The 27192-nt window shown below is 41.7% G+C and overlaps 1 protein-coding gene across 1 annotated transcript in view; it reads left to right on the forward strand.

The window, feature by feature from the left end:
- TECTB (tectorin beta) overlaps positions 1-26967 on the forward strand; it is a 35695-nt gene extending 8728 nt beyond the window's left edge. Inside the window, exons 2-12 of the mRNA XM_081006455.1 lie at positions 8477-8647; positions 9546-9723; positions 10949-11139; positions 11987-12129; positions 12233-12305; positions 15305-15408; positions 15495-15578; positions 16694-16856; positions 19432-19501; positions 21757-21789; positions 26799-26967. Of these exons, the coding sequence (XP_080862581.1) occupies positions 9648-9723; positions 10949-11139; positions 11987-12129; positions 12233-12305; positions 15305-15408; positions 15495-15578; positions 16694-16856; positions 19432-19501; positions 21757-21789; positions 26799-26851 (990 nt within the window). The 5' untranslated portion in view covers positions 8477-8647; positions 9546-9647 and the 3' untranslated portion in view covers positions 26852-26967. The remainder of the gene's footprint in view (positions 1-8476; positions 8648-9545; positions 9724-10948; positions 11140-11986; positions 12130-12232; positions 12306-15304; positions 15409-15494; positions 15579-16693; positions 16857-19431; positions 19502-21756; positions 21790-26798) is intronic.
- The last annotated feature ends 225 nt before the right edge of the window (positions 26968-27192 follow it).

Genomic DNA, 27192 nt, shown 5'->3' on the forward strand with positions numbered 1-27192 from the left:
CATTGGAGCTGCCCAGAGTAGCTGGGGCAACCCAGTCAGATGAGTGTGGTACAAGTAATAAATTAGTAGTAGTAGTAGTAGTAGTAGTGGCTACAAGTCCTGCCACTACCAGCCATTCATCTGGATTGGTAATGATCAGCAAATCCTGCAGTCTCATGCATAGATGATATATGAAATGTGTTGATGCACTTCATGTATCTTTTTAATTAAAAAAAAAGTTAAAATGGCAACACAGAGGCCACCATTCTGGGAATGGGGACCACTGCATCAAGGGAAGGGAACTAACCACCATTGCCAGTCTGCCATGCCATGCCACAGAATTGCCACTTGCGAAACTTCTGTTTGCTTAGGAAATCTGAGTGAGGGCATCTGCTGTTGGCTGCCTTTCCAGCTTTGTCTTCCTGAACAGCTCTTCTCACAGCTGCCACCGTGCTGTAGAAAATGAGAGGCTCACATAAATAAGGAAGCAGGCAAAAGCAACAGTAATGTTGGGAAACAAACACTCAGGTTTGTAACCACAGTGGTACAGCTAGAGCTGGACCTTGCGGCTGATGCCCAGGACCCAACAATCCAGGGGCTGCCTAGATGACCATTTGGAGAACAACATAATTGTGGAGGGGGGAGGATATAGCATGGCAAACAGGCCCTGCATCAGCCCCTGTGCTGGCATGCACATCCCAGGGCATTGGTCATTACAGCATCCTTATGATCCTTTTTTCAAAAACACATTTTATACTCGTGGATTGGTCTGCCAGACATGTACATGGTTACAGATGTTCATTTTATTATTTTTATTCTGAGAATATATTATCCTCTTCCCAGTGCTATTGTTCTAGAAAAAGAGTTGCCGGAACTCACCATAAACACCTCCCTTGTTCTCTTATAATGACAATGATACCCACCTGAAAGGTGCCAGAACTGAGTTCTAGCAGAAAAAAGCCCTGCATACACATATAATATATATTGCTATTCTTTGTAACCACCTGAACCAACTAAAATTGCTTTTTACACCCTTCCCATTTTCACAGACAATATTGAGTTGAGCTTTATTTTCTATATATTTTCGCTTTTCTGTCACACACAACATTGATGGTGCTTCTCTAAACCAGGCAATAGAATGCATGTGATTATCTCCATGACACTTGGAATGCTTCTGGCACTGATTTCATAGCACTCAATTAATTGCTTTTAATGCTTGTTCAGGCACAGATTTAAATGACACTGGAGGGAACAATCAAATTGATTAATCCTCTGAATCTGCTAAGCTTCTTGAATACATTACTACAGTCATTTCAATTTAGCAAAGGAAAAAAGGAAAATATCTTGGCATTGTTTGGATCTTAACAGCACAGGCAGCTCAAATGTAGATATCTAATTATTTACTCCACTTTCTATTTATTTTTCTGTCCCTTCAAATTTACTAAATTGCATTACCCCATGCTGACTGTTTCACATTCACCGTGTTAGACTGGATCCCAATTCAACCTTAAATTCAGATTCTCATTTTAGATACTGTTAAATTATGACTCTGAGTCTTTGTTTACAAGAATATGACTTGTGTTTCATTTCAAGTTACAGAAACAAACCCTAAAACATTTTATATCTTGTGTCATATAGGAATTCTAATGGAAAGCATAATTCTTCTTTGCAAATTCATAACAAAAAGGGAGATATAACATCATTAAATGTTATGATTTAATATGAAATCTATGGTTTTCCCAATCATAACTGTCATTAAATTCGTTTGGTATATGTGTAGGTCAATTTACTTGAATTTCAAAGCGATAAAATTATTTTAAATGGCCATGTCTGTTAGAAAAAAGCTAAAGGGTACAATTAGGTTGGTAACATCTCTTTTAAAACATGTTTGAAATAAGCAGTAATTTATTAAATAAATCTAAAGTTCTGTCTGAGAATGAAGAACCCATGAAATAAAGACTCTGACTAGTGCATTCCATGTCTACCCAAAAGAAAGCTGTGTTGCTTTCAATGGGACTTATTCCCAGGTAGGCATATATAGCAGAATCAGGATCCTCAGGCCTGGAAGTCAACTACAGTCTGCCAAGCCTCTCCACCTACTCTTCCCAGGTTTTGCCCCAACCTCGGCCGCACATTGCTGCTACTAAGTGGCCCTGCTCCATTATCTCCTTGAGTGCTTTTATATTTCTGGAATGTATCATTGAACTGTAGTAATGCCTTTTGTTTACTTGGATGGATGGCAGATGGAAAGATATTTTTATGTGGAAACCTCTGGCTTTTGTGCGGCTGGAATGTAGCCTCCTGTACAAAGGTAAGAATCACACCTGTTGCTCCACCCACTTCCGCCTCTGGCTCTGCTCATCACAGATGGGAAGCCCCTGGCAAGTTGTTCATGAGAAGTGGTCTTCAAGCTGAAAAAACGGTTTCCCAGCCTTGGTGTATAGGTTCACAGTCTAAGTGCTTCCTCTCTCAGAAACAACAACAACAACATGAAAATATATCCTTTTCGAAAGGTAAGGGCTACTAAAAAGGGAAGGAAAAGTGCAAAGCAAACAAAACAAACCCTACTTTGTGCAATTTCATGAAAGAAGGTGACCATACAATGAGGAACTGTCCCATTCTAACTGTTACCAACAAGCTGAAAATCACACACACACACACACACACACACACAACCTGGGGCAAGAGAAGGATCATGATTCTAGTGTGCCAATGAAAGTAGAGAGAAATATTCAGTAGAATTTTGTGACTTGGGAAAACTAGACACCTTTTTTCTCTTATCTGTAGCCATTCTTGAAACGAGTGTGAAGGTTGATGTTCATATTTCATAGGAAAACTAACAGAAGATGGAAGTTTGTGGAGGCAGAGGAAATGTCATTACCAAAGCACTGAATAACTATGATATTTAAAACGACTGAGGGGAAGCATTATAACTTCTGCTGGATTCTTCTTTATTCTGAATTCCACTTTGTAAGCATGAACAAATCCACTTGATATTTGGAATTTTGGGAAGTTACTTGAAGACTCCCAGTGCTCTTCAACCTGTATTTTCCACCCCTTAAGGGCCGGGGCATCACTCTAGCAGTGTGGAAAAGTACAGCAGATACACCATAGAGATGGGAAGAGGGCAACCTAATCCCCACACCCCCATGTGGTTCAATTGCTGCTGGTGGTGTTCTCAGTACAGTTTCACACAAACCCCATCATTCTTCTGCCAGTCCTCAAGTTCATTTTATTTTATTTAAAAACCTGCAATTGGAGTTTTGTTTGTTTTACTCTAGGTATAGGCTGCTCACTATCCCACATATCTCAAAGCAAGAAGGGGGGGGGGAACCAAAACACACATATATGTAGATTATTACCTGGACATAGAACAAACTAGAAATGTGATTGTTTTCTTTGATTTGCTAAAAGCCATGCCAAGTCTTCTCCCACCTTGTAGAGTTAGTTAAGTGAAAGAGAGGGCTGTTACATTACATCAGTTCTGTACCTACGTCAACAGCTCAGCTATACCCCTTAGTCCAGGGGGGTTACAGGCTGGGATTCAGTCCTGCCTGAAAGATTACTGTTGACCTCCAGGAAAAGTATGGAAAAGGGGAAGCCACAAGCTACAGACTTCTAATGAACTTAAGCTCTTTGTTCTTCTTACTGCTTCTCCCTCAGAGAGCTCCTGAGCTGCTGCTGCCTCCCAGTGTTGAGCAGAAGGACCTTATGAAGACAACTAGGTTGCCCTTGTGAAAGAGTAACTTCCTTGGGATTTGTGCCCATTTTGCTGGCACAACCTGCTTTTCCAGGAAAGGCTAATCAATCTTGGGTGTGGTTTGGATGCACTACGGCTGTCGGGTGGGGGGGAGGAGGAGACCTGCCTTGCACATAGTATTGTGTCCTGTTCTGATTCCTTAATAAATCTTACTTCTAATCTATTCCTGAGTCCAAAGCATATACAGCTACATTGGTTGTTGTACCACCCAATTCTAAACACTAAGTTACTTAAGATTTAAGTACTCTTGAGTGTGTGTTTAGGAGCACAGCCTAACATGTTTTGATCTTATAAGTTTCTAATAAAAGTTATATTGTAACAGGAGCAGCCAGGGGACCTGGGAAAGCTGAAAAATCTCTTTCGATTATGTTGAGATAATCCCGATTTGCCTGTTTAGAGCCCATTCTCACGGGGGGGGGGGGTAACATTTCTTTTCCTATTATGGATTAGGGTTTGTTTTGTTTTGTTTTTTAAGGTTGTTCCAGTTCCCTTGACATACGCTTGATCATCCCATATATCAGAAATGACTTGTTCCCAGAATGGCACTCCCAGCATGGGCTACCCAGTATATTCAAAGACTTTCTGGGTATTAGCGGCAGCTAGACTGGTGACTGGGCGCGGCCGCCGAGACCACAAAACACCAGTCTTAAAGCCCTAAATGGCCTCGGCCCAGTATACCAGAAGGAGTGTCTCCACCCCCATCATTCTGCCCGGACCCTGAGGTCCAGCACCAAGGGCCTTCTGGCGGTTCCCTCACTGCAAGAAGTGACGCTACAGGGAACCAGGCAGAGGGCCTTCTCTGTAGTGGCACCTGCCCCGTGGAACGCCCTCCCACCAGATGTCAAGGAAATAAACAACTATGACGTTTAGAAGACATCTGAAGGCAGCCCTGTTTAGGGAAGTTTTTTATGACTGGTGTTTTAATGTATTGTTAATCTTTTGTTGGAAGCCACCCAGAGTGGCTGGGGAAACCCAGCCAGATGGGCAGGATATAAATAAAAAAAAATTATTATTACTATTATTATTATTATTATTATTATTATTATTATTATTAGTGGGCAAGTGACCATCTTGAAATAGTTCTGCCCTAAACAGGATGACCTTGATGGCAGAAAGTGAGAAGGAATTAAAGAACCTTTTAATGAGGGCCTGAAGCTCGACATCAAAAAAACTAAGATCATGGCCACTGGTCCCATCACCTCCTGGCAAATAGAAGGGGAAGAAATGGAGGCTGTTATGTACTGATGTTCTCACCCTGGGCCAGCAGGGGGATACTGTAGATAGTTATGCAAATGAAGGATCGAAAGTGACGTTCTGTGATTGGATAGTTTTAGAAAGTCACAACAGTTACAATTGTTCTGGAGCTCTATATAAGCAGGCTGACTGAGCTCCTCAGTTAGTTCTGTTCTGGCATCTGAATAAAGAAGAGCTGTTTGAAGAATCGCTGTGTCGTCTGATATGTTCACCCACAACTTAACAGAGGCAGTGAGAGATTTTACTTTCTTGGGGTCCATGATCACTGCAGATGGTGACAGCAGTCACGAAATTAAAAGACACCTGCTTCTTGGGAGAAAGGCGATGACAAACCTAGACAGCATCTTAAAAAGCAGAGACATCACCTTGCCGACAAAGTTCCGTACACTTAAAGCTCTGGTTTTCCCAGTAGTGATGTATGGAAGTGAGAGCTGGACCATAAAGAAGGCTGATCGCCGAAGAATTGATGCTTTTGAATTATGGTGCTGGAAGAGACTCTTGAGAGTCCCATAGACTGCAAGAAGATCAAACCTATCCATTCTGAAGGAAATCAGCCCTGAGTGCTCACTGGAAGGACAGATCGTGAAGCTGGGGCTCCAGTACTTTGGCCACCTCATGAGAAGAGAAGACTCCCTGGAAAAGACCCTGATGTTGGGAAAGATGGAGGGCACAAGGAGAAGGGGACGACAGAGGACGAGATGGTTGGACAGTATTCTTGAAGCTACCAATATGCGTTTGACCAAACTGCGGGAGGCAGTGGAAGACAGAACTGCCTGGTGTGCTCTGGTCCATGGGGTCACGAAGAGTCGGACACGACTAAACGACTAAACAACAACAACAAACAGGATACACCAGGCTCAAGATATGGAATATATCTGTATCATGAAGTGGTATTTGTCAGGTATACCAAACATTGCCACCAGCTAGCTCCATCTTAATGCTCAGACACTTATGAGCGGTTTGATTCCTGCTATACTTTCTCTGCATTTTTCTCTTTCTTCCACCAGTGTAAAAGATTTTCCCCTCCTTTTTTTAGTAAAGGAGAAAAGAAGGGAAAATGGGTCCTTTGTGCCATTCATTAGTCTGTCAGATTGCCTAAGATTGGCAGTCAGCCCTTGTATCAAAGCCATTGTTCTTGGTGTATTTCGTTGCTGGACATGGTCCCAGTAGCACTGGAAGGCTGCCACAGATATGGCAATGGCAGCAGCTTCATAACAGCCTCTCTTTATTCTGGCAACTCAAAGCCAGCCAAATTGTCCCTGTTCCATGGCTTTTAAGTAAAGAAATGCTGTGCCATGTTCTATGGGAATGAGAATACAAGACCACAGTACAGAGCATAACTGAAAATACTAAGAGCCAGCCACTTGGTTTGTGTAGATTTTTTTTTGGGGGGGGGGGACAACAACAATAACAATAACTGCATTGCCAGGACAAAATTGGAATATGGCATCACCCTGGAAGATCAGATCTCTTCCCTGAGATATGATAAGAAATAAATATAAGATGAAAGAGACACTGAGCATGTGCAAAGTACAAAGTGCATTTCCTCCTCACCTGTGAGTAACCAGAACCAGCCTTCGTGTACATCTGGGATAAGTGGGAAAGACTCATTTGTTGACCCACATCAGAAAACCTTTTTCACCTGATTGCCATTCCGTGAGTGAAATTATAAAATTCAGAATGGGTAGCAGACAGGGAAATGGTGAGCAGATTGGGCACAAAATTCATGACATGAGCAAAGTGGTAATCATAAACCAGGCATGTCCAAAGTTTGTTTCAAGGGCCTAATCCGGCCCGTTGGCTGGTTTAATCCGGTCCCTGTGGCAGTTTATTTCCTGGGGTAAAATCCTAAAAAAAAACTCAACAACTTAAATCCTAAAAAAAACTCAACAACTTCAATCTTAAGGAAAGCTCAACAACTTTGGTTTGTCCTTTGGTCGGCCCTCAGGGCCCTTCACTTCATCAAATCTGGCCCTCTTTGAAAAAAGTTTGGACACCACTGTGACATAAGCTGTCCTCTTCTGCTCTGCAAAGAGCCATGCATATTAATAAACAAACGGCTAAGCAATGATGGGGCCACCTAGTGGAAACTGCTTGAAACAATGCGCACACTGCAGTTCATATGGGGACTACAGTATTATAGGTAGACCCACATTGCAGCCCACTGCCCATTTAACTGCTTCAGCAATCTGCAACCCTGTCTTGGTTTCTGCACAATATAAACAGAGCTTCAAAACAACTAGAAAAACATAGTGTAAAGTCATTAGAAGAACACTGTAAGATATTTTGTTGCTAGATTGTTCCAACACGAGTGTGTTTTCTGTAAGAAGAGCTGTTTTCTTGCTGTAAAACACTGATTATATTATCTCGCAAAGTGCCACTTTTTGCATGAACAGGTCTCCACCTTACAACAGGTGAACAGCAAACATTCTAAGTAACAGCCGAGACAACAAGGAGAAATTGAAAAGCTATTTCTTAAACAGCATTTTGAAGCGAAGATCACAAGAAGCCATTTATTCGCTTTTTGTAGATCATTCTAGAGATATTCAGATAGTTAAGGTTTTTGCCATCTGCTTAATCTAAAGGGGGCTCTTGGGGCGGGTAATTAGCATCCACAGTATAATTTGCTATTTAGTGAATGCTCTTTTTTTTTATTTGCAACTACTCAGAGAAATACAAACCTCCCCCGAGCCCTCACCTTTTATCAGTGCAGATATCAAATGTTTCACTTAAGTAAGTTTTGTGCAGTTCTTGTTTCTTATGCAAATAAAAACATCTACAGACAACTCTTCAGTGTAGCAGAAATTGCTCTGATTAGTGCCTTTTGCCTAAGAGGGGATTGTGTACTTAAAAACTACTTACTTGTAATGAAACTTTGGGAATTTTATTTCCTTTGGCAATTATAAAATCAAAGTAGTTTATTATCTCAAAGAAAGTGGTGAATTTTGATTTAAAAACTGCTCTGTCAAGATCCTTGGTGAGATTTTAGCCATCTCTTTAAAAAGAAAAATACTTAGACTTACCACAAACATTAGGGGCGATAGCCAACTAAGATACTCAGAGTAGACCCATTTAAACCAATTGACTTAATTTGATTTCTGTGGGTTTACTCTGAAGACTTAGTTGGACATAACTACAGAAGAGTTTCAGATTGTTTTAAAGTCCTTTATAGGTCTGGACCAACCCGGTGCTTATAATATAAAACGCACATTTTAATAGCTCAGTTGATAAAACTAGATCTGTGTTAGTTGCAATTTTCTTTAAACACTGCATGAAAAAATATGCACATTTTTGTAAAACCATGTCAGTTGCAATAATCAGATTTCTCTTTAGTCATTTAAAAATGAATCATACTTTTGGTAAAGAGTCCTGTATATGACACAACTTGACAGTAAAATACTGAATACTGAAAAACTTGGATCGCTTGTATTGGAAAAGTGAGTGATCTAACCTGTTATCCATCCAACCCTGTTTCCCCACAAGGGCTAATCAAGGCTGAATACGCAGGGGCTCCTTTTACAAGATGGCCTATATAAAGCAAAGATAATGCCAGCTGGTGCTGTTTGAAAGAACACCTTGGGAAAAGCAAATATACCCTCTTTCATTTTAAACAGAGATAATGAACAGCTTGATCTACAACCTTGTTCCAATGCTGTACGTATGATGCTCTAAACAATTTCCTGGACATAATTAGGAGATTGAAACAGAAAAGTAATACTAGTACTAATACTAATACTAAAATGTGTGTTTGAAAATATTGTGTAATATATTTTGAAATAAATTATGAGATAGATTGAAAACATCAGATAGATGCCTAGATGGGTTACAATGTTAAAATATAAAATAGTAGTGCTAAAATGGCTTTCAGTGTCCAGAGTATGATATGTGTAATATCAGTGACCTATTTTTTTTTAATTTGAAATAAATAGCATTATGAGTAATGTATTATGGGTGGCTTTATAACAGGTGGTCTCACAGAAATATTAAGCTTCAGAATACATAGTTTTAGATTATAATTATAATTTGTGAGGTAGAATAGCAGTAATTACACTCATGTGAAAGAATGTTTGGATACAAAATCTTCCAGTTAACAATAGAAATTACAACTGCCAAATCAATGAATGTGTAAAATATTTTTGTTACTTTGACTTTTCTCTTGCTTTCTAATGAGATCTTTTCTTTTATCCAGTGTTTGCTTTCTCTCCAATCCCATTCACTGTCAGATTTAGTATTTCTCCTCCAAATCCCATTTTACCTCTTTTTTTAAAAAAACAAACACATTTGTTTAAAAAAATAAAATGAAAGAAGGCATTAGTAATTAATTTCTTATGACACAGATCTCTTCTTAGAAGGTTGCACTCCAGTAGCCTCAAACTCATTGGTCTCAGTACGATCTACGGTATCTATTGAGTTGATTGGGATAAGGTTGTACTGTAAGAACATGGAAGGGAAAAATTCAAAATCCAGTAGATTTTAATAGTTTCTGTTGGGAATTGCACTTAACTTATTTTGAATAGAAGAGTTTACATTTCTCACTTCTGCTAATTCATAGGCAATTCAAAGAAGTTTGATACATGTGAATCCTTCTCAGCATCCAGCAGCATTTCGGAAAATCAAGTCCTGGTTTTCTCAGTATTTACATATCTTTGGAAAGATGATGATGGTGGCTTTTCTCCTGTGGGTCATCTTGGCTCGAGGCATTGTGGCACGTTGCAGTCCAAACAAAGCAGGTAAAATAGCTGCATACTATTCCAGCGATGTTAACCTCTTGCAATTAAATACGCTTCCAACTGCTTAGTTTTATTTATCAAGAGATCCACAGATATTCATTACAACCTGTTTGTGACAATGTATATATGGGCTTGGATTGAATGTTCTCTGACTGCCAGTGCAAGGACTGTTGCACTAGCGTAATATTGGTTGTGCAGTATGAAATCCAGCACAAGGATCCTAGTGAAAAATTGCCATGCAACAGGTGGTACAACACAGAGGCAGCAAGCCTTGTTTCACCGCTTGAGGCAAGACGAGAATGTGCTGTGTGCTCTGTGAGATCTCACGAGATTGTGATTAGATTGTTTGGACCATGTATCCTTTGGCTTTTCCATCAGCACTGGACACCTCATCACTGAAATTCAGTACTGGAACACAAATTAAGGGCCTGTTGCTTTCATAAATGGTGGGTTAATGTGAGACAGTATCCCTGTTCTTGCTTTGGAAGTGTAATTTGGAGGTTGCGGGGAAATAGCTGAAAGAGTACAATATCTCTGCCGGCTTCTTTGGAGTGTGTCACACACACATAATAGCACCTGCAATAGTACCTTTGTCTAGATAAAGGAAAGAACTTATCTGAATCACTGCCCCTAGCCCCTGTTCAGGGTACCTGTAATTAAACTGAAATGTTAGCAGCTGATTATTCTCTCTCTCTTTAATTCAGTGCTTTTTTTCTTGGGGGACGCTGGGGGACGCATACCCCTAAACATTTTGTGAATCTAAGTTTGGCCTCATGGAGGGGCAGTATTTCAATATGAGTGGGGAAATGGCAGTACCCCTAAACATCTTTGTAGAAGAAGAAAAAAGCACTGCTTTAATTGCAAACTGATGTGTAAATGTAGAAAATTGAAGACGGGAAATGAGAAACTGAGAGAAACCGAAAGTGACAGATTCACCCATCTGAACATGATGTGGCATGGACATAGCCTGCAGGCATCCTAATGTGTACATTGGGGTTGCAGGCTGCTGCCTCCTACCACGTGCATTTTTTGAATGTAGTTTGAACGTCTGGAGAAACAACTATTTGCCAAGCTGAACACTTGATTTGAGTCCAGGCTTACCAGAGCTAAGCCTTCGAACTTGTGTTTTCACTGGCATTTGCAAAATAATGATAGAGGCGCATTTTGTAATCACTTAACCATGCTCTAGTAGTGCATTCCTCCCGCTCCTTTTTTTTACTTCTAGATGCCATTTTGGTGTACTGTTATCCTAAAACCATAATCGCAAGAATCCCCGAATGTCCTTATGGGTGGGAAGTTAATCAACTGGCTCTTGGAGGAATTTGCTACAACGGGGTCCATGAGTCTGGGTATTACCAGTTTACAATCCCAGATTTGTCACCCAAAAATAAGTCATACTGTGGAACTCAATCTGATGTAAGTAGCCAAAGTATAAATGCTTCCCCAAGTTGGATGGTGACTGTGTCCAATAAATGTCTGAAGCTGTTCATACCTTTCCTGAGACTTTCACCAGTTTTACAACTTTTTTTATTTATAATTTGAAAAACAATAGATTCACAATATCTCATACCTTTTCAACATTGTTTTATATAGATCCATTGTTAAAATTTATATTTGATCCCTGATAGCTTCACCCTGATGGAACACACACTGCTGGCCCTATCCATTTAATGTACAGGCATTTAAAATGACATCTGTACAGCTCTGTGCACTAGGGAGATTTTCACAGTTGCGGCACATGTGCAATCATGGGTGCCATGCCACACATCCCTATGCAGACCCTGTACTAAATAGGTGTATACCTAGGGCTAACACTGCAGATCAGCTCCTACTTCACACATTCCCTTGTACATGTGGGGAAGATCTGAATGGAGATTTGGGTGTATGTTTATGTCTAATCCATCTAATAACTACAAGACATTTAAAAAAATAAAATAAAGCACTGCAAATCTATTTCACAGTTGCTGAGGGACTCTAGGTTACAGAGTCCCTCTGTAATCTAATCTAAAAATATGAAGTTTGGAGCAAAACAACAACAACCCACAGACTTTAATAACCAACTTATTTATAGGCCATGACTTTTTGCTGGCAAAAGTCTATTTCACCAGATCAGTCACAGTGTGCTTCCTGCATGTTCTCTCATGTGTGTTTACTCTTTCAAAAATTTGAGATAATGTAGAAGTGAACTCTTGACGTGACCGTGTAAAACAAAAATGGCATATGCAGTGTCACCGTTTACCTCTTGATCTTTTCATGGTTGCAGTTCAAAAGCCCCATCTATCATTTCTATAACTCCATCGTCTCCAATGACACCTCTGTGATTGTGAAGAGTCAGCCTGTAAACTACTCATTTACATGCACATACCATGCAAACTATCTGGTGAACCACGCTGCCTTTGACCAAAGGTAACTCTGCCTCGATTCAATTGGCCTTCATCTTCTAGCATATGCCTCACTCTGCATTCAACAGTGTATGATTCAGTCATGTGACATTTCCTGCCTCTTTTAGAGTGGCAACTATTCATGTGAAGAATGGCAGCTCCGGTTCATTTGAAAGCCAGCTGTCCCTCAACTTCTATACTGTAAGTACCCTCTGTGTCTGTCTGCTGTCTGTGTCTGCTCCACTGTAAATTTTTCGATGGTGCAATGGTGAAGTGAAGAGGCCAAAAATATGCAAATGCATAGGAAACTGCCTCCATTTTACCAAATGTAAATGAAAAAATTGATTGTAGACATTCAGTTACTCTTTGGGGGTACCATAGGCTACACAAACTAGCAAGCCGTAACAGTGGTTTTTAGGTTTCAAACAAGTGAGATTGCAGCAAGATTTTGCCATCAATCCAGTCATGCATTCTTCCATTCCATTCCCCTTCCTCCCACATCCCCCCTTTTTTTTACCCTCTCCAGCATTCCATGGCCTTAAACATGCTCATCCTCACTGGACTTCCCATTCCTTAGTTTCCCCCTAAACCATTATTATTATTTCTTGTGCTTCCTCCAAGCCTGTGGATACCTTCTTACTGGTGTGTGGTTAATGCTGTTTCGGCTATGTGGCATTCAAAAAATGTATTTTGCTATTAGTATGCATAAGGGTTTCCTATTAGTCTGTATAATAAGATATGTGCATGTGCAGTCATCACTTAAGCATTTCTTATTCAATATTATAAACAGCTTGCATTCAAAAATATTTGGGTTAAACCAAGAATTCAATGGAGTTCTGCTTGTGGAATGGCATGATTTCAGGCCTTGGCAGTTTGGAGTCCCTTTAGAATGCGTAAGAGATGGCCTGGGGGATGTAGGGAGAAATGGTGAAACTCACCTCTTCTCCACTTCCAGTCACTGGAGCTTCACCTAGATCCAAACTCATTCTGCAAATGGAAGAATTTCTCCCATTCACAGAATGGCAGCTCCGCATTGTGTTTTTGGTAGTGTGGTGTGGACTCTGTACTATTCATTGTGTGACAAGAAGTTTCACTTATATAAATCATCGCTTGATGCTGTAGTCACTGGGTGATAATAGGCATGCATGTATCAACTCACTTAGTTTTTGCACCAGATGCCAGAGCCACAATTTGACTGTAACCATGTAGGTTTTAAGATTTTTAATTTATGGGCCCCTTGGCTGGCATGGTGAGCATATGTCTTGCAGCAGAACAATTCATTACTTATGTAAACATCTGCTGTATTATAGGCTGGTCTGGTACCACTCAATTATTCTATGGACTTGAATTATGTTAATTCAAATTTTGTAGCAAATGAACCCAGCATTGAGATTCTTCCCTACATTACACCAAACATGCCCTTAGGATCTGATTGTTTACTGAACTGATCATGTAACAATGTACTATGCAGACTGCTTTCTACATCATCTTTATATATTTGCAGTTCCAAACTGCGGTCCAAGCACTGTACTCACAGCATTCTGCACTAGTGCTGTAACTGACGCCATTAAACCCTCCCGAAAGCCACAAACAAAGGGCAATGACTATCTTGTCTTTTAGGTCTCGCTACGCATAGAAGTTCCTTTCATTCCCCCTGAAATTTGCCTAGCTATCCTCTGAATCGAGAAGATGCTTATTGTTCTCTTGGGATCTTTATTCCGCTTTGTGTTTGGTTTCTCATGTTTGTTCCAGGTTATAAGGCTTTTAACTGAAAGTTCTAACCCCCTTTCAGTATTTTGGTACAGTATGTGTGAGCACACTCAGTGCTTGAATAGAAATCAACTCCAAATCTCTTTCTGTCAAATTTCAGACAGAGGGTGGCCCAGATTTTGCCATGAATAACTGAAGAGGCCAGACCTCAAGATACTCTAGCAGAGATTCTCTCCATGGGGTCAGGTGACTGACGTTTTCCCATGACCCTAAAGTAATAGAATGTCACTGAAACTGCACTGTGTTGGTGTTTATATTCCTTGTTTCAGCACACCTAGAATAAAAGACTGTTGGAAAATTGTCTGTAACAGTTACTTAACTAGCTGTGGCTTGGGGATGAATTGTGGTAAACAGGAGAGCAGAATGCTGTTGTAGTTGTGGGTTTCCTGCAGGCATGTGCCTGGCCACTGTGAGTATAGGATGCTGGACTAGATGGGCCATTAGCCTGAATTGTCAGGTTTACTTTGTTTTCTTATGTATTTATGTATATTTCACCAGCTTGCGTGTCTTGGTTATTTATCAACTTCTTTTTTCAGAATAAAATTTGTTGTGCCCGAGTTCTTACTGCTCTTCTGTTATACTATTAAGAATAGGCTGGAATCCAACAAGTGGTTTGACACTGACTGATTGAGCCTTTTTGAGCACTGAAATAACTAACGTAGCTCAGGGTCAGAACACATACTTTGCCTGCAAACCATCCACAATACTGAGCTTAATGGTCCAACTTGGTATAAGGCAGCAGCTTCTATTCCTAATTCAATGTAATCATCATGAGAGAAAGCCTGGGGGGGGGGTGGATTCAGTTGCAAAGTCATTTCGCTATCTTTCTTTCTGACAATTTTCCACATCACAAATGTCTTGCATAGCATGCACCAGCCAGGTTGGGTGTGTGTTATGTGATATATATCCCTGAATCAATTTTGTACTTGAGTCATTTCACCCAGCAGTTTTAGCATTGGAATTTGAGAAGACATTGTGTGATTTGATGCTTCATGGACAATTAATCTTGTGCCTTGCTTACCAGAGAAATGTGTGGCTTTCCTCATTCAGCACTGCATGGCTGGCTATGGCAAACTGGTAGTTGGATGTTGCCAATAAATGGTTCCCCCCCCGCCTCTGATTCTGATCAGCTTGTTGCTGTCCTTTATATGTGGCTGTTCAGTGATTTGCATGGAGTAGTTCCTTCTAAGCCACATTTCTTGAGCTTTCATTGAAGCATTACACACTCGACTTCAAGGCATCCTGTTGTTGAGCCAATTTAGGGCAAACATCATAAGAACGTTAAGAAAAACAAACGAAACACAGATACAAAAATGGCATAAGGGGAAACTGCTGGTGACAGAGTATCTTTGCTGACATTATATCTAATTGTTAAGCTTTTGCTGTTCCTCCTTTGCATTACTAACCCATTCCTCCATTTTCCCTCTCAGAATGCCAAGTTTACAGTCAAGAAGGAAGCCCCCTTCGTAGTTGAAACTTCAGAAATTGGTTCAGACATATTTGCTGGCGTAGAAGCAAAGGGCTTAAGTAGCAGGTGCAACTTTTCGTCAATCAACACCAATGTGAAATTTTCATTGAAATTTTCACTCGTCTGGTACTCACATCTCTTTGTCTCCTCAGATTTAAAGTAGTTCTGACTAACTGTTGGGCAACCCCCTCATCAGAATATTTCTTTCCAGTCCAGTGGCCTCTGATAACTAAGGGGTAGGTAAATTTGTGAGAAGGTCAACATAAACATTACTCACATGAAATGGAACTGTTGTGGGTAAGCATATCTTAAGAAACCAATGAACCAATGCCATCCTGAAGTTAATAGAATAAAATTTAGGCTAGGCATAACCCTCGGCCAATAAAGCGAGATGAGCGCCGCAACCCCAGAGTCGGTCATGACTGGACCTAATGGTCAGGGGTCCCTTTACCTTTAATGTCAAATGAAGTACTTTTCTAGTAATATTATACAACTCAGGCCCCAAATATATGAAAGACCACCTCCTTCACTCTTGGGTGCTGAGATCGGAAGTTCTCTTGGTAGTTTCTCTGTCCTCAAAGGGTTGGGGGATGGCAGCCCGGGAGAGGGCATTGTCTGTGGTGGCCCCTAAGTTGTGGAACTTCTTCCTCACAGAGGCACAGCCGGCAGCTTTATTATCCAGTTTCTGGAGAATGCTGAAGACATACCTCTGACTTTTGACAATTGAGATGCATGTTTTTAGGACCCACCTTATTGTTATCATTGTAGGTTGTTTTAAAAATAATAATAATATTGTGCTTTAATGTTGTAACCCACGCTTGGACCTTAGGGTGAAGGGCATGTAATATATAGATAATAGTACATGTGATATAGTGTTTGCCTGTGAGATCAGTATATGATGTGGTTTGAGCAAATCATTAGGGGTTTTGATCCAAGGTTTCACTTCATGTAGTGGTGATTTTTTTACACCAAGTGGTGGCCAAGTTGATGCTCTCCAGATGTTGGACTACCATTCCCATCAGCTCCAGCCGACACAGACACTGGTCAAAGATGATGGGAGTTGCAGACCAACAACATTTATAGGACAAGGACACTATTTTGGCTACCCTGTTCTCTGCAACATTACTACTGTTTTCAGTCAACCAGAAATATATAGGACAGACATTTCACTCTCTCATTTCTTTTTACACAACTGAATCTAACATTCAGAGGTGCTCAGTTTGTCACAGAAACCATGCTATGTTCTTGCAATAACCGCAATAAATTCAGTGATAGTATTAGAGATAAGAGAAGAAAAGGAGTGCCTTATTGTTCTTCTCCTTCTAAAAGTGCCTGTTATCATGTGGCTCAGGTGCCCCACAGATGACACCATCATAGTGCATGAAAATGGGAAAGACAGCCGCGCAACCTTCCAGTTTAATGCATTTCGTTTCCGGAATATTCCCAAACTCTCCAAGGTGTGGCTGCACTGTGAGACGCATGTATGTGACAGTGAGAAGTTATCGTGCCCTGTGGTAAGTTTTTTGTTTGTAGCAATTAAGAATGGAGTCTAGCCTGCAAAAAAAAAACACAAAAAAAACCCCTGCGCATTCCCAAGGGCACATTCCAAAGGAATTTTGATTGAACCTTTTGAAAAAGAAAAAGAATACATTTCTCATTTTGTTACAAGAAACAACTTAAGACTTTGCTGGATTGGGTAGACTGCAAATTTTGGCACAATCCCGTGGTTCCAACCCCTGCTCTGCCTTAAAGGTCCTTGGGCCAAACAGTCACTGTCTCTCAGCCTAGCCCACTTCACAGTGTTATTGGAAAGGTAATATAGAGTAGACGTCACCATGCTTCCCCGGTCTCCTTAGGGCAGGGGTTTTGAACCTTTGGGAGGAATTCAACATTGCACTACTATGATCATTCTAATAGCACAAGCATTTTTGTTTGCCCAGTGCAATGCTCTTCTGGGGTTCTCCCCAAAGAGAGGATTCATTGTCCTGCTAGCACATCAGTTTTGTTGAATCCAACCCTATGGTCATCCAGCTCCCGTCGGCCCCAGCCAGTACTGCCAGTACTCAGGGATTATGGGAATTACCGTCTAGCAATATCTGGACATCCATAAGTTCTATATCCCTGCCTTAGAGCAAGACAACTGCAATAAATGGAAATTAGAAAACTATGGTTCTTCTCACTAGGAGGAGCCAGAGCAACACACGGGACAATGTTTGTTTGTGGATAAATTGTTTCTAGATTCCAGACCTACCCAGGGCTCCTCTCAGAGGTGGATTTAGGGGAGCACGACCAGTTCAGTAACACTGGGCACTGCAACTATGATGTAGAGTGGAAGGCAAAAGGCGGGAGGTGGCAAACACTGGTGTTGTGCGGGGGCACCACTGATACTTGGCCATTACGATATCTGCATATGCAACTTCGTTCCTCCATATACCCATGGATACATGTAGCTAAATAGCAGATAATCAGCACACACCTTTTTGATTTTGGGTAGCTGAAAGAAACTTCTGTAACTGCCAACAGTTTTCTTTGATTCTTGGTTTTGGGTCAACTTGAAACAAAAGCAGAACATCCAAATCTTGTCTGATTGCTATCGCTGCCATCTGGCAGCTGGCTAACCTGCTGGAAAAGTGATGGATGGAGGTCTCATGTTGCAGCACATCTTTGGGAGAATTTAGAGCATGAAACATGTAATAATAATAACCACTTATTATTTATACCCCACCCATGTGGCTGGGTGATAAAACATCAAACATTAAAAACTTCCCTAAACAGGGCTGCCTTCAGTGTTAAACCACATGACAGTGGAAACTGAATGAAGACACCACACATTGCCCAGAAATCACCAGTTTATCTCAGACCAGAAAATATAATTGGATGCTATTTTTTTTTATTACAGTGAATTTGAATAAACCATGCAAGGAGAAATCCTCTGATGTTCCATTAAGTACCCTGCAGTGCTTTGTTCTTAGGAACTATTTACCTTGAACTTGAATCATATGTCCCCCTCAGTGCTGCTTGTTTAAACCCTGTTTTGACCAGTTACCCTTGATCTTTTTTGACAAAACTGAAATGAAATGAGGCAAATGAGACTGCTGGTCTGGAGATCCCACCCTTAGCCCTGTGGTGACTCTTGCTTCTGTCTCCAAGAACTTGTGATTTAGGCTGAAAACCTCTGTACATTTTCCTGGAAGTGAGCTCTATGGAACACCATGGGGCTTGGACCGCAATTCCAACCCCCTGATCTGCTGCACTAACAAGAGGCTGGTTGAGAGGTCTTCCTCCATCCTGCCCAAAACAGCTCTACTGGCCTCAGCCCACGGTATGATACCGACATCATGCTGGCATGGAACTCCCAGTTCCATCTACTGGAAGTGTAGGCAGGTGGAAGTACCATCTGTGGGACTCCCATTGGCAATAGCCTACAAAAAGCTGCAAATAGGTTTGGGAGTGGAAAATAAGCTGGCCCATGATCCCTTGGACCCCAGGCCACTCTTGCTGTCTTCATTTGAAGGCATTGGGCACAGTTCAGGCTGCATAACATGGAGCAATAGCACAGAGCTGGGTTTTGCAACTCTCTGTACTTTCCAGCCTTGCTGATATGGGCAGCAGGACTTTGGATGCAGCCCTGGCCATGCTGCTCCACTCCACCCCACTGCTGCCTCACTGGAGTTAGGATTGCTCTGTTACTTCTGAATAAATAAGCCCAGGATCATCGTTCCTCTATGCCTAGAGAGCCACAAAAATGCTAACACACTGATAAGGTTTATTAGGAAGAAAAAATGTTCCTTTGTTAAGTATGTGTTCAGTTCTATGGACATACGCATTGTCTACCTTTTATTCTTTGGGACTAACATATATGAGTGTAGTCTGCTGCTGTATTTTGTAATGGTGGGTTTTATATTTTATTTTATTTTTATATATTTATATTTTATATTTATATTTTAACTGAGTTTGAGGTTGTGATTTCAATGACTATTTTAATAGGATTGCATGCCCCAGGATTGATTTGATGAAAGGCAGGATATAAATGAAATATTTTAGAAATAAATATTGATCAAGCAAATCGTTTTCTTTGTTCCTTTTAAGTTATGTACAAATCGGAGACAACGAATGGAGCCAACAGGTGGTGTGTTAATGGCCGAACTCACTGTGAACAGTAAGTGCAGAAGGATATTTTGATTTATAATTTGGGTGCTACATTGCAAAACAGTTTATGCTTTACCTGCAAAGGGGAGAATTAATGCTGCCCTTTGATGAAAAGGTAGGATAATTAATCAACCTCTTCAGTAGGAATGCAATCACTTACTGGGTTTGATTTCTGATGCAGGTGTTTCAGATTAACTGGTGTGGGCTGGTTTCCAATATCCTCCTAATTTCTGATTACGGTACATCTATTACTAGGGAAATTCTTCAAATATGGGGATGAAATATCAACGCTTTTTAAGTTGGACCCAGCGGCGGAGCAAGGTGGGGGCGGTCCGCCTCGCCCCGGGTGTCATCACTGAGGGGGGTGACATTCTACACGTCGCCCACCCGTGACTCCCACCTACGGCGAGCTGTCAGGAGAAGGAGGACAGCTGCACCGCTTTGCTGTTTTGAGAGCCCTGCGCTTCCGGGCTGCTGGAGGAGGCAGGCATGCAGGCAGGGAGAGGATGGGAAGGAGCAAACAAGTGAAGGTTGGAGGGAAGGACAGAAGCTCCCTCAACTCAGGACCCAAACCCTGCCCTGTACCCCCACAGAAAGCTTAACAACTTTGGTCAACCCTCCCCAAAAGATTCTCAACAACTTTGGCCAACCCTCCCCTAGAAAAAGCTCGACAACTTTGCTCAATCCTTCCCTAAAAAAAAGCTGAACAACTCCTGGCAATGACAATGGGCAGATCACAGCCAGTCTTTTTATACTGTGAGTAGATTGCAGTCTCTTGGGAGTCCAACTAGATTTCAATGTGGGTGTGGGTGTGACATTTTCCGCGCCGGGGACCATCTGACTTTGCTACGCCACTGGTTGGACCCAGAACTCTTAGGAGTCCTGCTCCAAATGAAGTTTGTCCCCTTCCACTAAGCATTACTCCCTTGCCAAGCCAAAAACAAATATATATTAATCAGGGGTGGACTTTGGTAATCTTTGGTAGAATGGCACCCTGAACAACGCCAAAATCTGGTGCCCCCAAATGAATCTTCTCAATGATGGATCTTCTCAATTTTGGGCCCTCTCAGCTCAGCACCCTGTATGGGGGAGCTGCCTGAACCACCCTAAATCCGACACCGTATTAAACTCGCAAAAGTAGGAGGAGAGGTGTTACTAAACACAGGCGATACCTTGCAGGTTTTATCCTTAGTTGGAAACGATACTTCCGGGCATGTTCTGGTATGTTATTTCCAACCAGGGATTATGCAAGAAACCAACCAGGGATTAAGCGAGAAATTGTGGCCAAGGATGACTGGGGATTTGTAGCTTTCTTTGTCTCATTAATCAGTCCAGAAGAAATTCAGTAGAGTCATTTACAAAGAAGGGTGTTCCAAAGCAACCATATGAGGTGCACGGAACATATAACGACATAGGTACAGTAGCTCCTTATACCTGTGTCAGAGCACTGGTCCATCTAACTCAGAACTGTCTACACTAACTGACAGCAGGTCTCTGAGTTCTACTTGGAGATGCTGGAGATTGGACATGGGACCTTCGGCATTCAAAACAGATGCTTTACCTCTGAGTTGTGGTCCTTTCAGCAACAGTAAGGGTGGAGGCTAACTCTGAGATTTCCGTAACTCCTGGTGTGCCTCAAGACTTAGTAGTCTCCAAGTTTTGAGGGAACCTACACATGTTGCAGGGCACACTTTCTATTTATAGTTTTGCATTGCCCAGTGTTTTGTTGAGCTGAAATGGCCTTGAGTTTAGACCCTATTCCAGATCACTTTATTATTTTAACATAAAAATAGGAGAACATGTCCACAGATAAGGGGCCTGTTTGGAGTACAGGTACCTCGGGTTACATACGCATCAGGTTACATACACTTCAGGTTACAGACTCCACCAACCCAGAAATAGTACCTTGGGTTAAGAACTTTGCTTCAGGATGAGAACAGAAATTGTGCTCCGGCGGCAGCAGGAGGCCCCATTAGCTAAAATGGTGCTTCAGGTTAAGAACAGTTTCAGGTTAAAAACAGACCTCCGGAACGAATTAAGTACTTAACCTGAGGTACCACTGTAGATTAAAGGATAATGCAAGATATAAACGTTTTAAAGGACATAAGGAAGTAATAAAATCAAGCTATTCCACCTTGCTGAATGGATCATTACTTTAGCATGTAGTTAGTGGCAGTGTAATGTTCATCACATTATTGCATTGATTTATCTTTTTGCTTATAAGTCATTTCCTGTGAGCATTCTAACTTTTCTTATTTCTCACAGATAAAGGATTAACCAGGAATTACAACTTTTCAGGTAAAAATTACAAATATTAAACTATCTAACATGTTAGTCAATGGAAATTTATCAGCATTAATGAAAATGCCATTTAATAAACTTCATTATAGTTGAAGGATGTCAGAACTATAATAGTTTTAGATTAATTGCTTTCCTGGACAGAATTTGCTGCCATGTCCTTGTTTATGATAAATCAAGGAAATCAATGTAAATCAATTTCAGAAATTATGAGGGACACCATGGAGGGCTGGTGGGGAAATAGAATGCGAAATGAATATGAATCGGGAAAGTATGTATCAATTTCTAAACTTTTGAAACTCAGAAATAAAATTATAAAAAGATAAATCAAGGTAACTTATAAACACCACAAATGTAAACATCATAAATTTAGAAAAAGCTAAAATAAAAACTATGAGCTATGCCGTGCAGGGCCACCCAAGCTATGAAGCTATGAGCTATGCCGTGCAGGGCCACCCAAGATGGACAGGTCATAGTGGAGAGTTTTGACCAAACGTGATCCACCTGGAGCAGGAACCGGCAAGCCACTCCAGTATCCCTGCTAAGAAAACTCCATGGACAAAGACAAAAGGCATATAAAAGTTATGACGCTGGAAGATGAGCCCCTCAGGTCGGAAGGCGTCCAACATGCTACTGAGGAAGAGCGGAGGACAAGTACAAGTAGATTCAGAGCAGATGAAGCGGCTGGGCCAAAGCCGAAAGGACGCTCAGTTGCGGATATGCCTGGAAGCAAAATATGCCTGGAAGAAAAATATTGCATAGGAACCTGGAATGTAAGAACCATGAACCTTGGTAAGTTGGATGTGGTCAAAAATGAGATGGCAAGAATAAATATTGACATCCTGGGCATCAGTGAACTAAAATGGACGGGAATGGGCGAATTCAGTTCGGATGACCATCATATCCACTACTGTGGGCAAGAATCCCGTAAAAGAAATGGAGTGGCCCTCATAGTCAACAAAAGAGCGTCAAAAGCTGTACTGGGATGCAATCTCAAAAATGATAGAATGATCTCGATACGAATCCAAGGCAGACCTTTTAACATCACAGTAATCCAAGTTTATGCACCAACCACTGGTGCTGAAGAAACTGAAATTGACCAATTCTATGAAGAACACCTTATAGAATTGACACCAAAGAAGGATGTTCTTCTCATTATAGGGGATTTGAATGCTAAAGTAGGGAGTCAAGAGATAAAAGGAACAACTGGCAAGTTTGGCCTTGGAGTTCAAAACGAAGCAGGGCAAAGGCTAATAGAGTTCTGCCAAGAGAACAAGCTGGTCATCACAAACACTCTTTTCCAACAACACAAGAGACGACTACACATGGACATCAACAGATGGGCAGCGTCGAAATCAGATTGATTATATTCTATGCAGCCAAAGATGGAGAAGCTCTATACAGTCAGCAAAAACAAGACCTGGAGCTGACTGTGGCTCAGATCATCAGCTTCTTATAGCAAAAGTCAAGCTTAAACTGAAGAAAGTAGGAAAAACCACTGGGCCGGTAAGATACAATCTAAGTCAAATCCCTTATGAATACACAGTGGAAGTGAGGAACAGGTTTAAGGATTTAGATTTGGTGGACAGAGTGCCTGAAGAACTATGGTAGTGACGCCCGCCCTGTGGAACGCCCTCCCATCAGATGTCAAAGCGATAAATAACTACCTGACATTTAGAAGACATCTTAAGGCAGCCCTGTTCAGGGAAGTTTTTAATCTGTGATATTTTACTCTATTTTTGGTTTCTGTGGAAGCCGCCCAGAGTGGCTGGGGAAACCCAGCCAGATGGGCGGGGTACAAATAATAAATTATTATTATTATTATTATTATTATTATTATTGATGGAGGCTCGTAACATTATACAGGAGGCAGCAACTAAAACCATCCCAATGAAAAGGAAATGCAAGAAAGCAAAGTGGGTGTCCAACGAGGCCTTACAAATAGCGGGGGAGAGAAGGCAAGCAAAATGCGAGGGAGATAGTGAAAGATACAGGAAATTGAATGCAGATTTCCAAAAAATAGCAAGGAGAGACAAGAAGGCCTTCTTAAACGAGCAATGCAAAGAAATAGAGGAAAACAATAGAATGGGAAAAACCAGAGATCTGTTCAATAAAATTGGAGATATGAAAGGAACATTTCGTACAAAGATGTCCATAATAAAAGACAAAAGTGGAAAGGACCTAACAGAAGCAGAAGACATCAAGAAGAGGTGGCAAGAATACACAGAGGAACTATACCAGAAAGAAATGGATGTCTCGTATACCCCAGGTAGTGTGGTTGCTGACCTTGAGCCAGACATCCTGGAGAGTGAAGTCAAATGGGCCTTAGAAAGCACTGCTAATAACAAGGCGAGTGGAAGTGATGGTATTCCAGCTGAACTATTTAAAATTTTAAAAGATGATGCTGTTAAGGTGCTACACTCAATATGCCAGCAAATTTGGAAAACTCAGCAGTGGCCAGAGGATTGGAGAAGATCAGTCTACATCCCAATCCCAAAGAAGGGAAGTGCCAAAGAATGCTCCAACTACCGCACAATTGCACTCATTTCACACACTAGCAAGGTTATGCTTAAAATTCTACAAGGCAGGCTCAAGCAGTATGTGGACCGAAAACTCCCAGAAGTGCAAGCTGGATTTCGAAGGGGCAGAGGAACCAGAGACCAAATTGCAAACATGCGCTGGATTATGGAGAAAGCTAGAGAGTTCCAGAAAGACATCTACTTCTGCTTCATTGACTATGCAAAAGCCTTTGACTGTGTCGACCACAGCAAACTGTGGCAAGTTCTTAAAGAAATGGGAGTGCCTGATCACCTCATCTGTCTCCTGAGAAATCTCTATGTGGGACAAGAAGCTACAGTTAGAACTGCATATGGAACAACTGATTGGTTCAAAATTGGGAAAGGAGTACGGCAAGGCTGTATATTGTCTCCCTGCTTATTTAATTTATATGCAGAATTCATCATGCGAAAGGCTGGGCTGGATGAATCCCAAGCCGGAATTAAGATTGCCGGAAGAAATATCAACAACCTCAGATATGCAGATGACACAACCTTGATGGCAGAAAGTGAGGAGGAATTAAAGAACCTTTTAATGAGGGTGAAAGAGGAGAGCGCAAAATATGGTCTGAAGCTCAACATCAAAAAAACAAAGATCATGGCCACTGGGCCCATCACCTCCTGGCAAATAGAAGGGGAAGAAATGGAGTCAGTGAGAGATTTTACTTTATTGGGCTCCATGATCACTGCAGATGGTGACAACAGTCACGAAATTAAAAGACGCCTGCTCCTTGGGAGAAAGGCGATGGCAAACCTAGACAGCATCTTAAAAAGCAGAGACATCACCTTGCCAACAAAGGTCCGTATAGTAAAAGCCATGGTTTTCCCAGTAGTGATGTATGGAAGTGAGAGCTGGACCATAAAGAAGGCTGATCGCCGAAGAATTGATGCTTTTGAACTGTGGTGCTGGAGGAGACTCTTGAGAGTCCCATGGACTGCAAGAAGATCAAACGTATCCATTCTTAAGGAAATCAGCCCTGAGTGCTCACTGGAAGGACAGATCCTGAAGATGAGGCTCCAATACTTTGGCCACCTCATGAGAAGAGAAGACTCCCTGGAAAAGACCCTGATGTTGGGAAAGATTGAGGGCACAAGAAGAAGGGGACGACAGAGGACAAGATGGTTAGACAGCGTTCTTGAAGCTACAAACATGAGTCTGACCAAACTGCGGGAGGCAGTGGAAGATAAGAGTGCCTGGTGTGCTCTGGTCCATGGGGTCACAAAGAGTCGGACACGACTAAACGACTAAACAGCAACAACAATATAAAAACAATCAATTACAACAGTGGTGGGGGACCTTAGGCCTGGGGGCCAAATGCAGCCCCCCCCGACCCCTTATTTTATCACTGGGACTCTTCATAGGCCCTTTCCCCTCACCAAGCCACATATTTCACGGGCCACTACTCTGCAGCCACTAGGCAGGCTTATCTGGCCCTTAAAACTGTCCCAAGCCACAACCCCCCGGCCCTGCTGCACATCCTTTGCAAGTGTTTCCCCCTAACTGGAATGTGTCCTTGAATAATGCATACCTCTCAGCTGCCCCAATTAAATTGGGACATCCCATTTTGGGGTGCCATGCTCTTTCACAAGATCACAGAGTCCCAAAAAATGTGAGACTGGGACCTCACGTGAAAGCACGGGACCCCAAAGTTCTCAGGGTTTTTTTGCCTCCGCGCTCTCACACAAGTCACAAGACTCACACAGAAGCATATCAGGGAACATGCACACCCCAGTTTTCAGTCTCACCCTGTTGGAGGGTGTGGATTATGCCTCTTTCTTGCTTGCCTGTCTGGAGGATGGAGAGAGGTGTCTAATTTTTGCATGACTGGAATGTAGCCTGCTCGACAATGCTAAGAATCACATCCATTTGGCTTTTGGCTCCACTCATCACCGGCACAAAGCCCCTGAAATGTGCTCCTCCCCTCCCCCATGGGACTGCGGCCCTTGAGGTGAAAAAAGGTGACAGCAAGAAAAATATGAAGCAATAAAAGTTCCAAATTCACCCAGAATCACTAACTTTTTGGCTTAATACATACAGGGTGGTATTCAACTGAGTTTTACACACAGCAAACCCATCAAAATTAATGGGCATCCAGCTCCACTTGTGGTCTTACCGGCATTGTGTGGGGAATGGGCTACACAACTGCACAGCACAGCCTGCATCCTAACTAAAACATTCCTGATCATAGCAGATGGCCAACCCAGGCGGACTCCAGGATGTTCCTCATCTGGAACAGTTCCACCACAATGCATACATCCACCACAAAGCTCTGTATAAAAACTGAACTCAGCATATAACTTAATCACCGTGGAAAGATGGAATGATAAATCATGGGTTGGGCCTTTTTAAATGGTGTCAAAACTGTGGCTATATAAAATCTCAAACAGGGCAATGTAACAGAAATTCACTGAGCGAGACTACTCACATTCTTCCTATTTCTCTCTTCTTTGCAGCTATCCTTTGCCATTTACTCCTCTTTCTCGGAATTCGCGCAGTTCTTTTATAATACTCAACCCAACATCAGCTGCTGCTGATCACCCCCATGGTCCTTTACTGCTACGAAGAGATGCTTGTTTTACCTGCTGCCTTGTTTTACACGACAAATAAATTTCACCTGGCTTATATTTGGTTTCTGTGGCAGCTGAGAATACCAATGGTGATTTTTACCAGCTGTGTGCACATTTTTCAAATAAGTGTATCGCAAACAAAGCCTGAGAGCGCTAGAAGGACGTCTGCTGTTTGCTTCCAAGTGTTAGTCGAAAGACAAGGAAGTCCTCACTTCCTGGCTATCTGCATTAAGGCGCTAAATCATTCTTGGGATTCTGGGTGCACTCTTAGCAGAAGACT

Source organism: Podarcis pityusensis (assembly GCF_964106645.2).
Source record: "Podarcis pityusensis genome assembly, chromosome: 5".
Lineage (NCBI taxonomy): Eukaryota > Metazoa > Chordata > Lepidosauria > Squamata > Lacertidae > Podarcis > Podarcis pityusensis.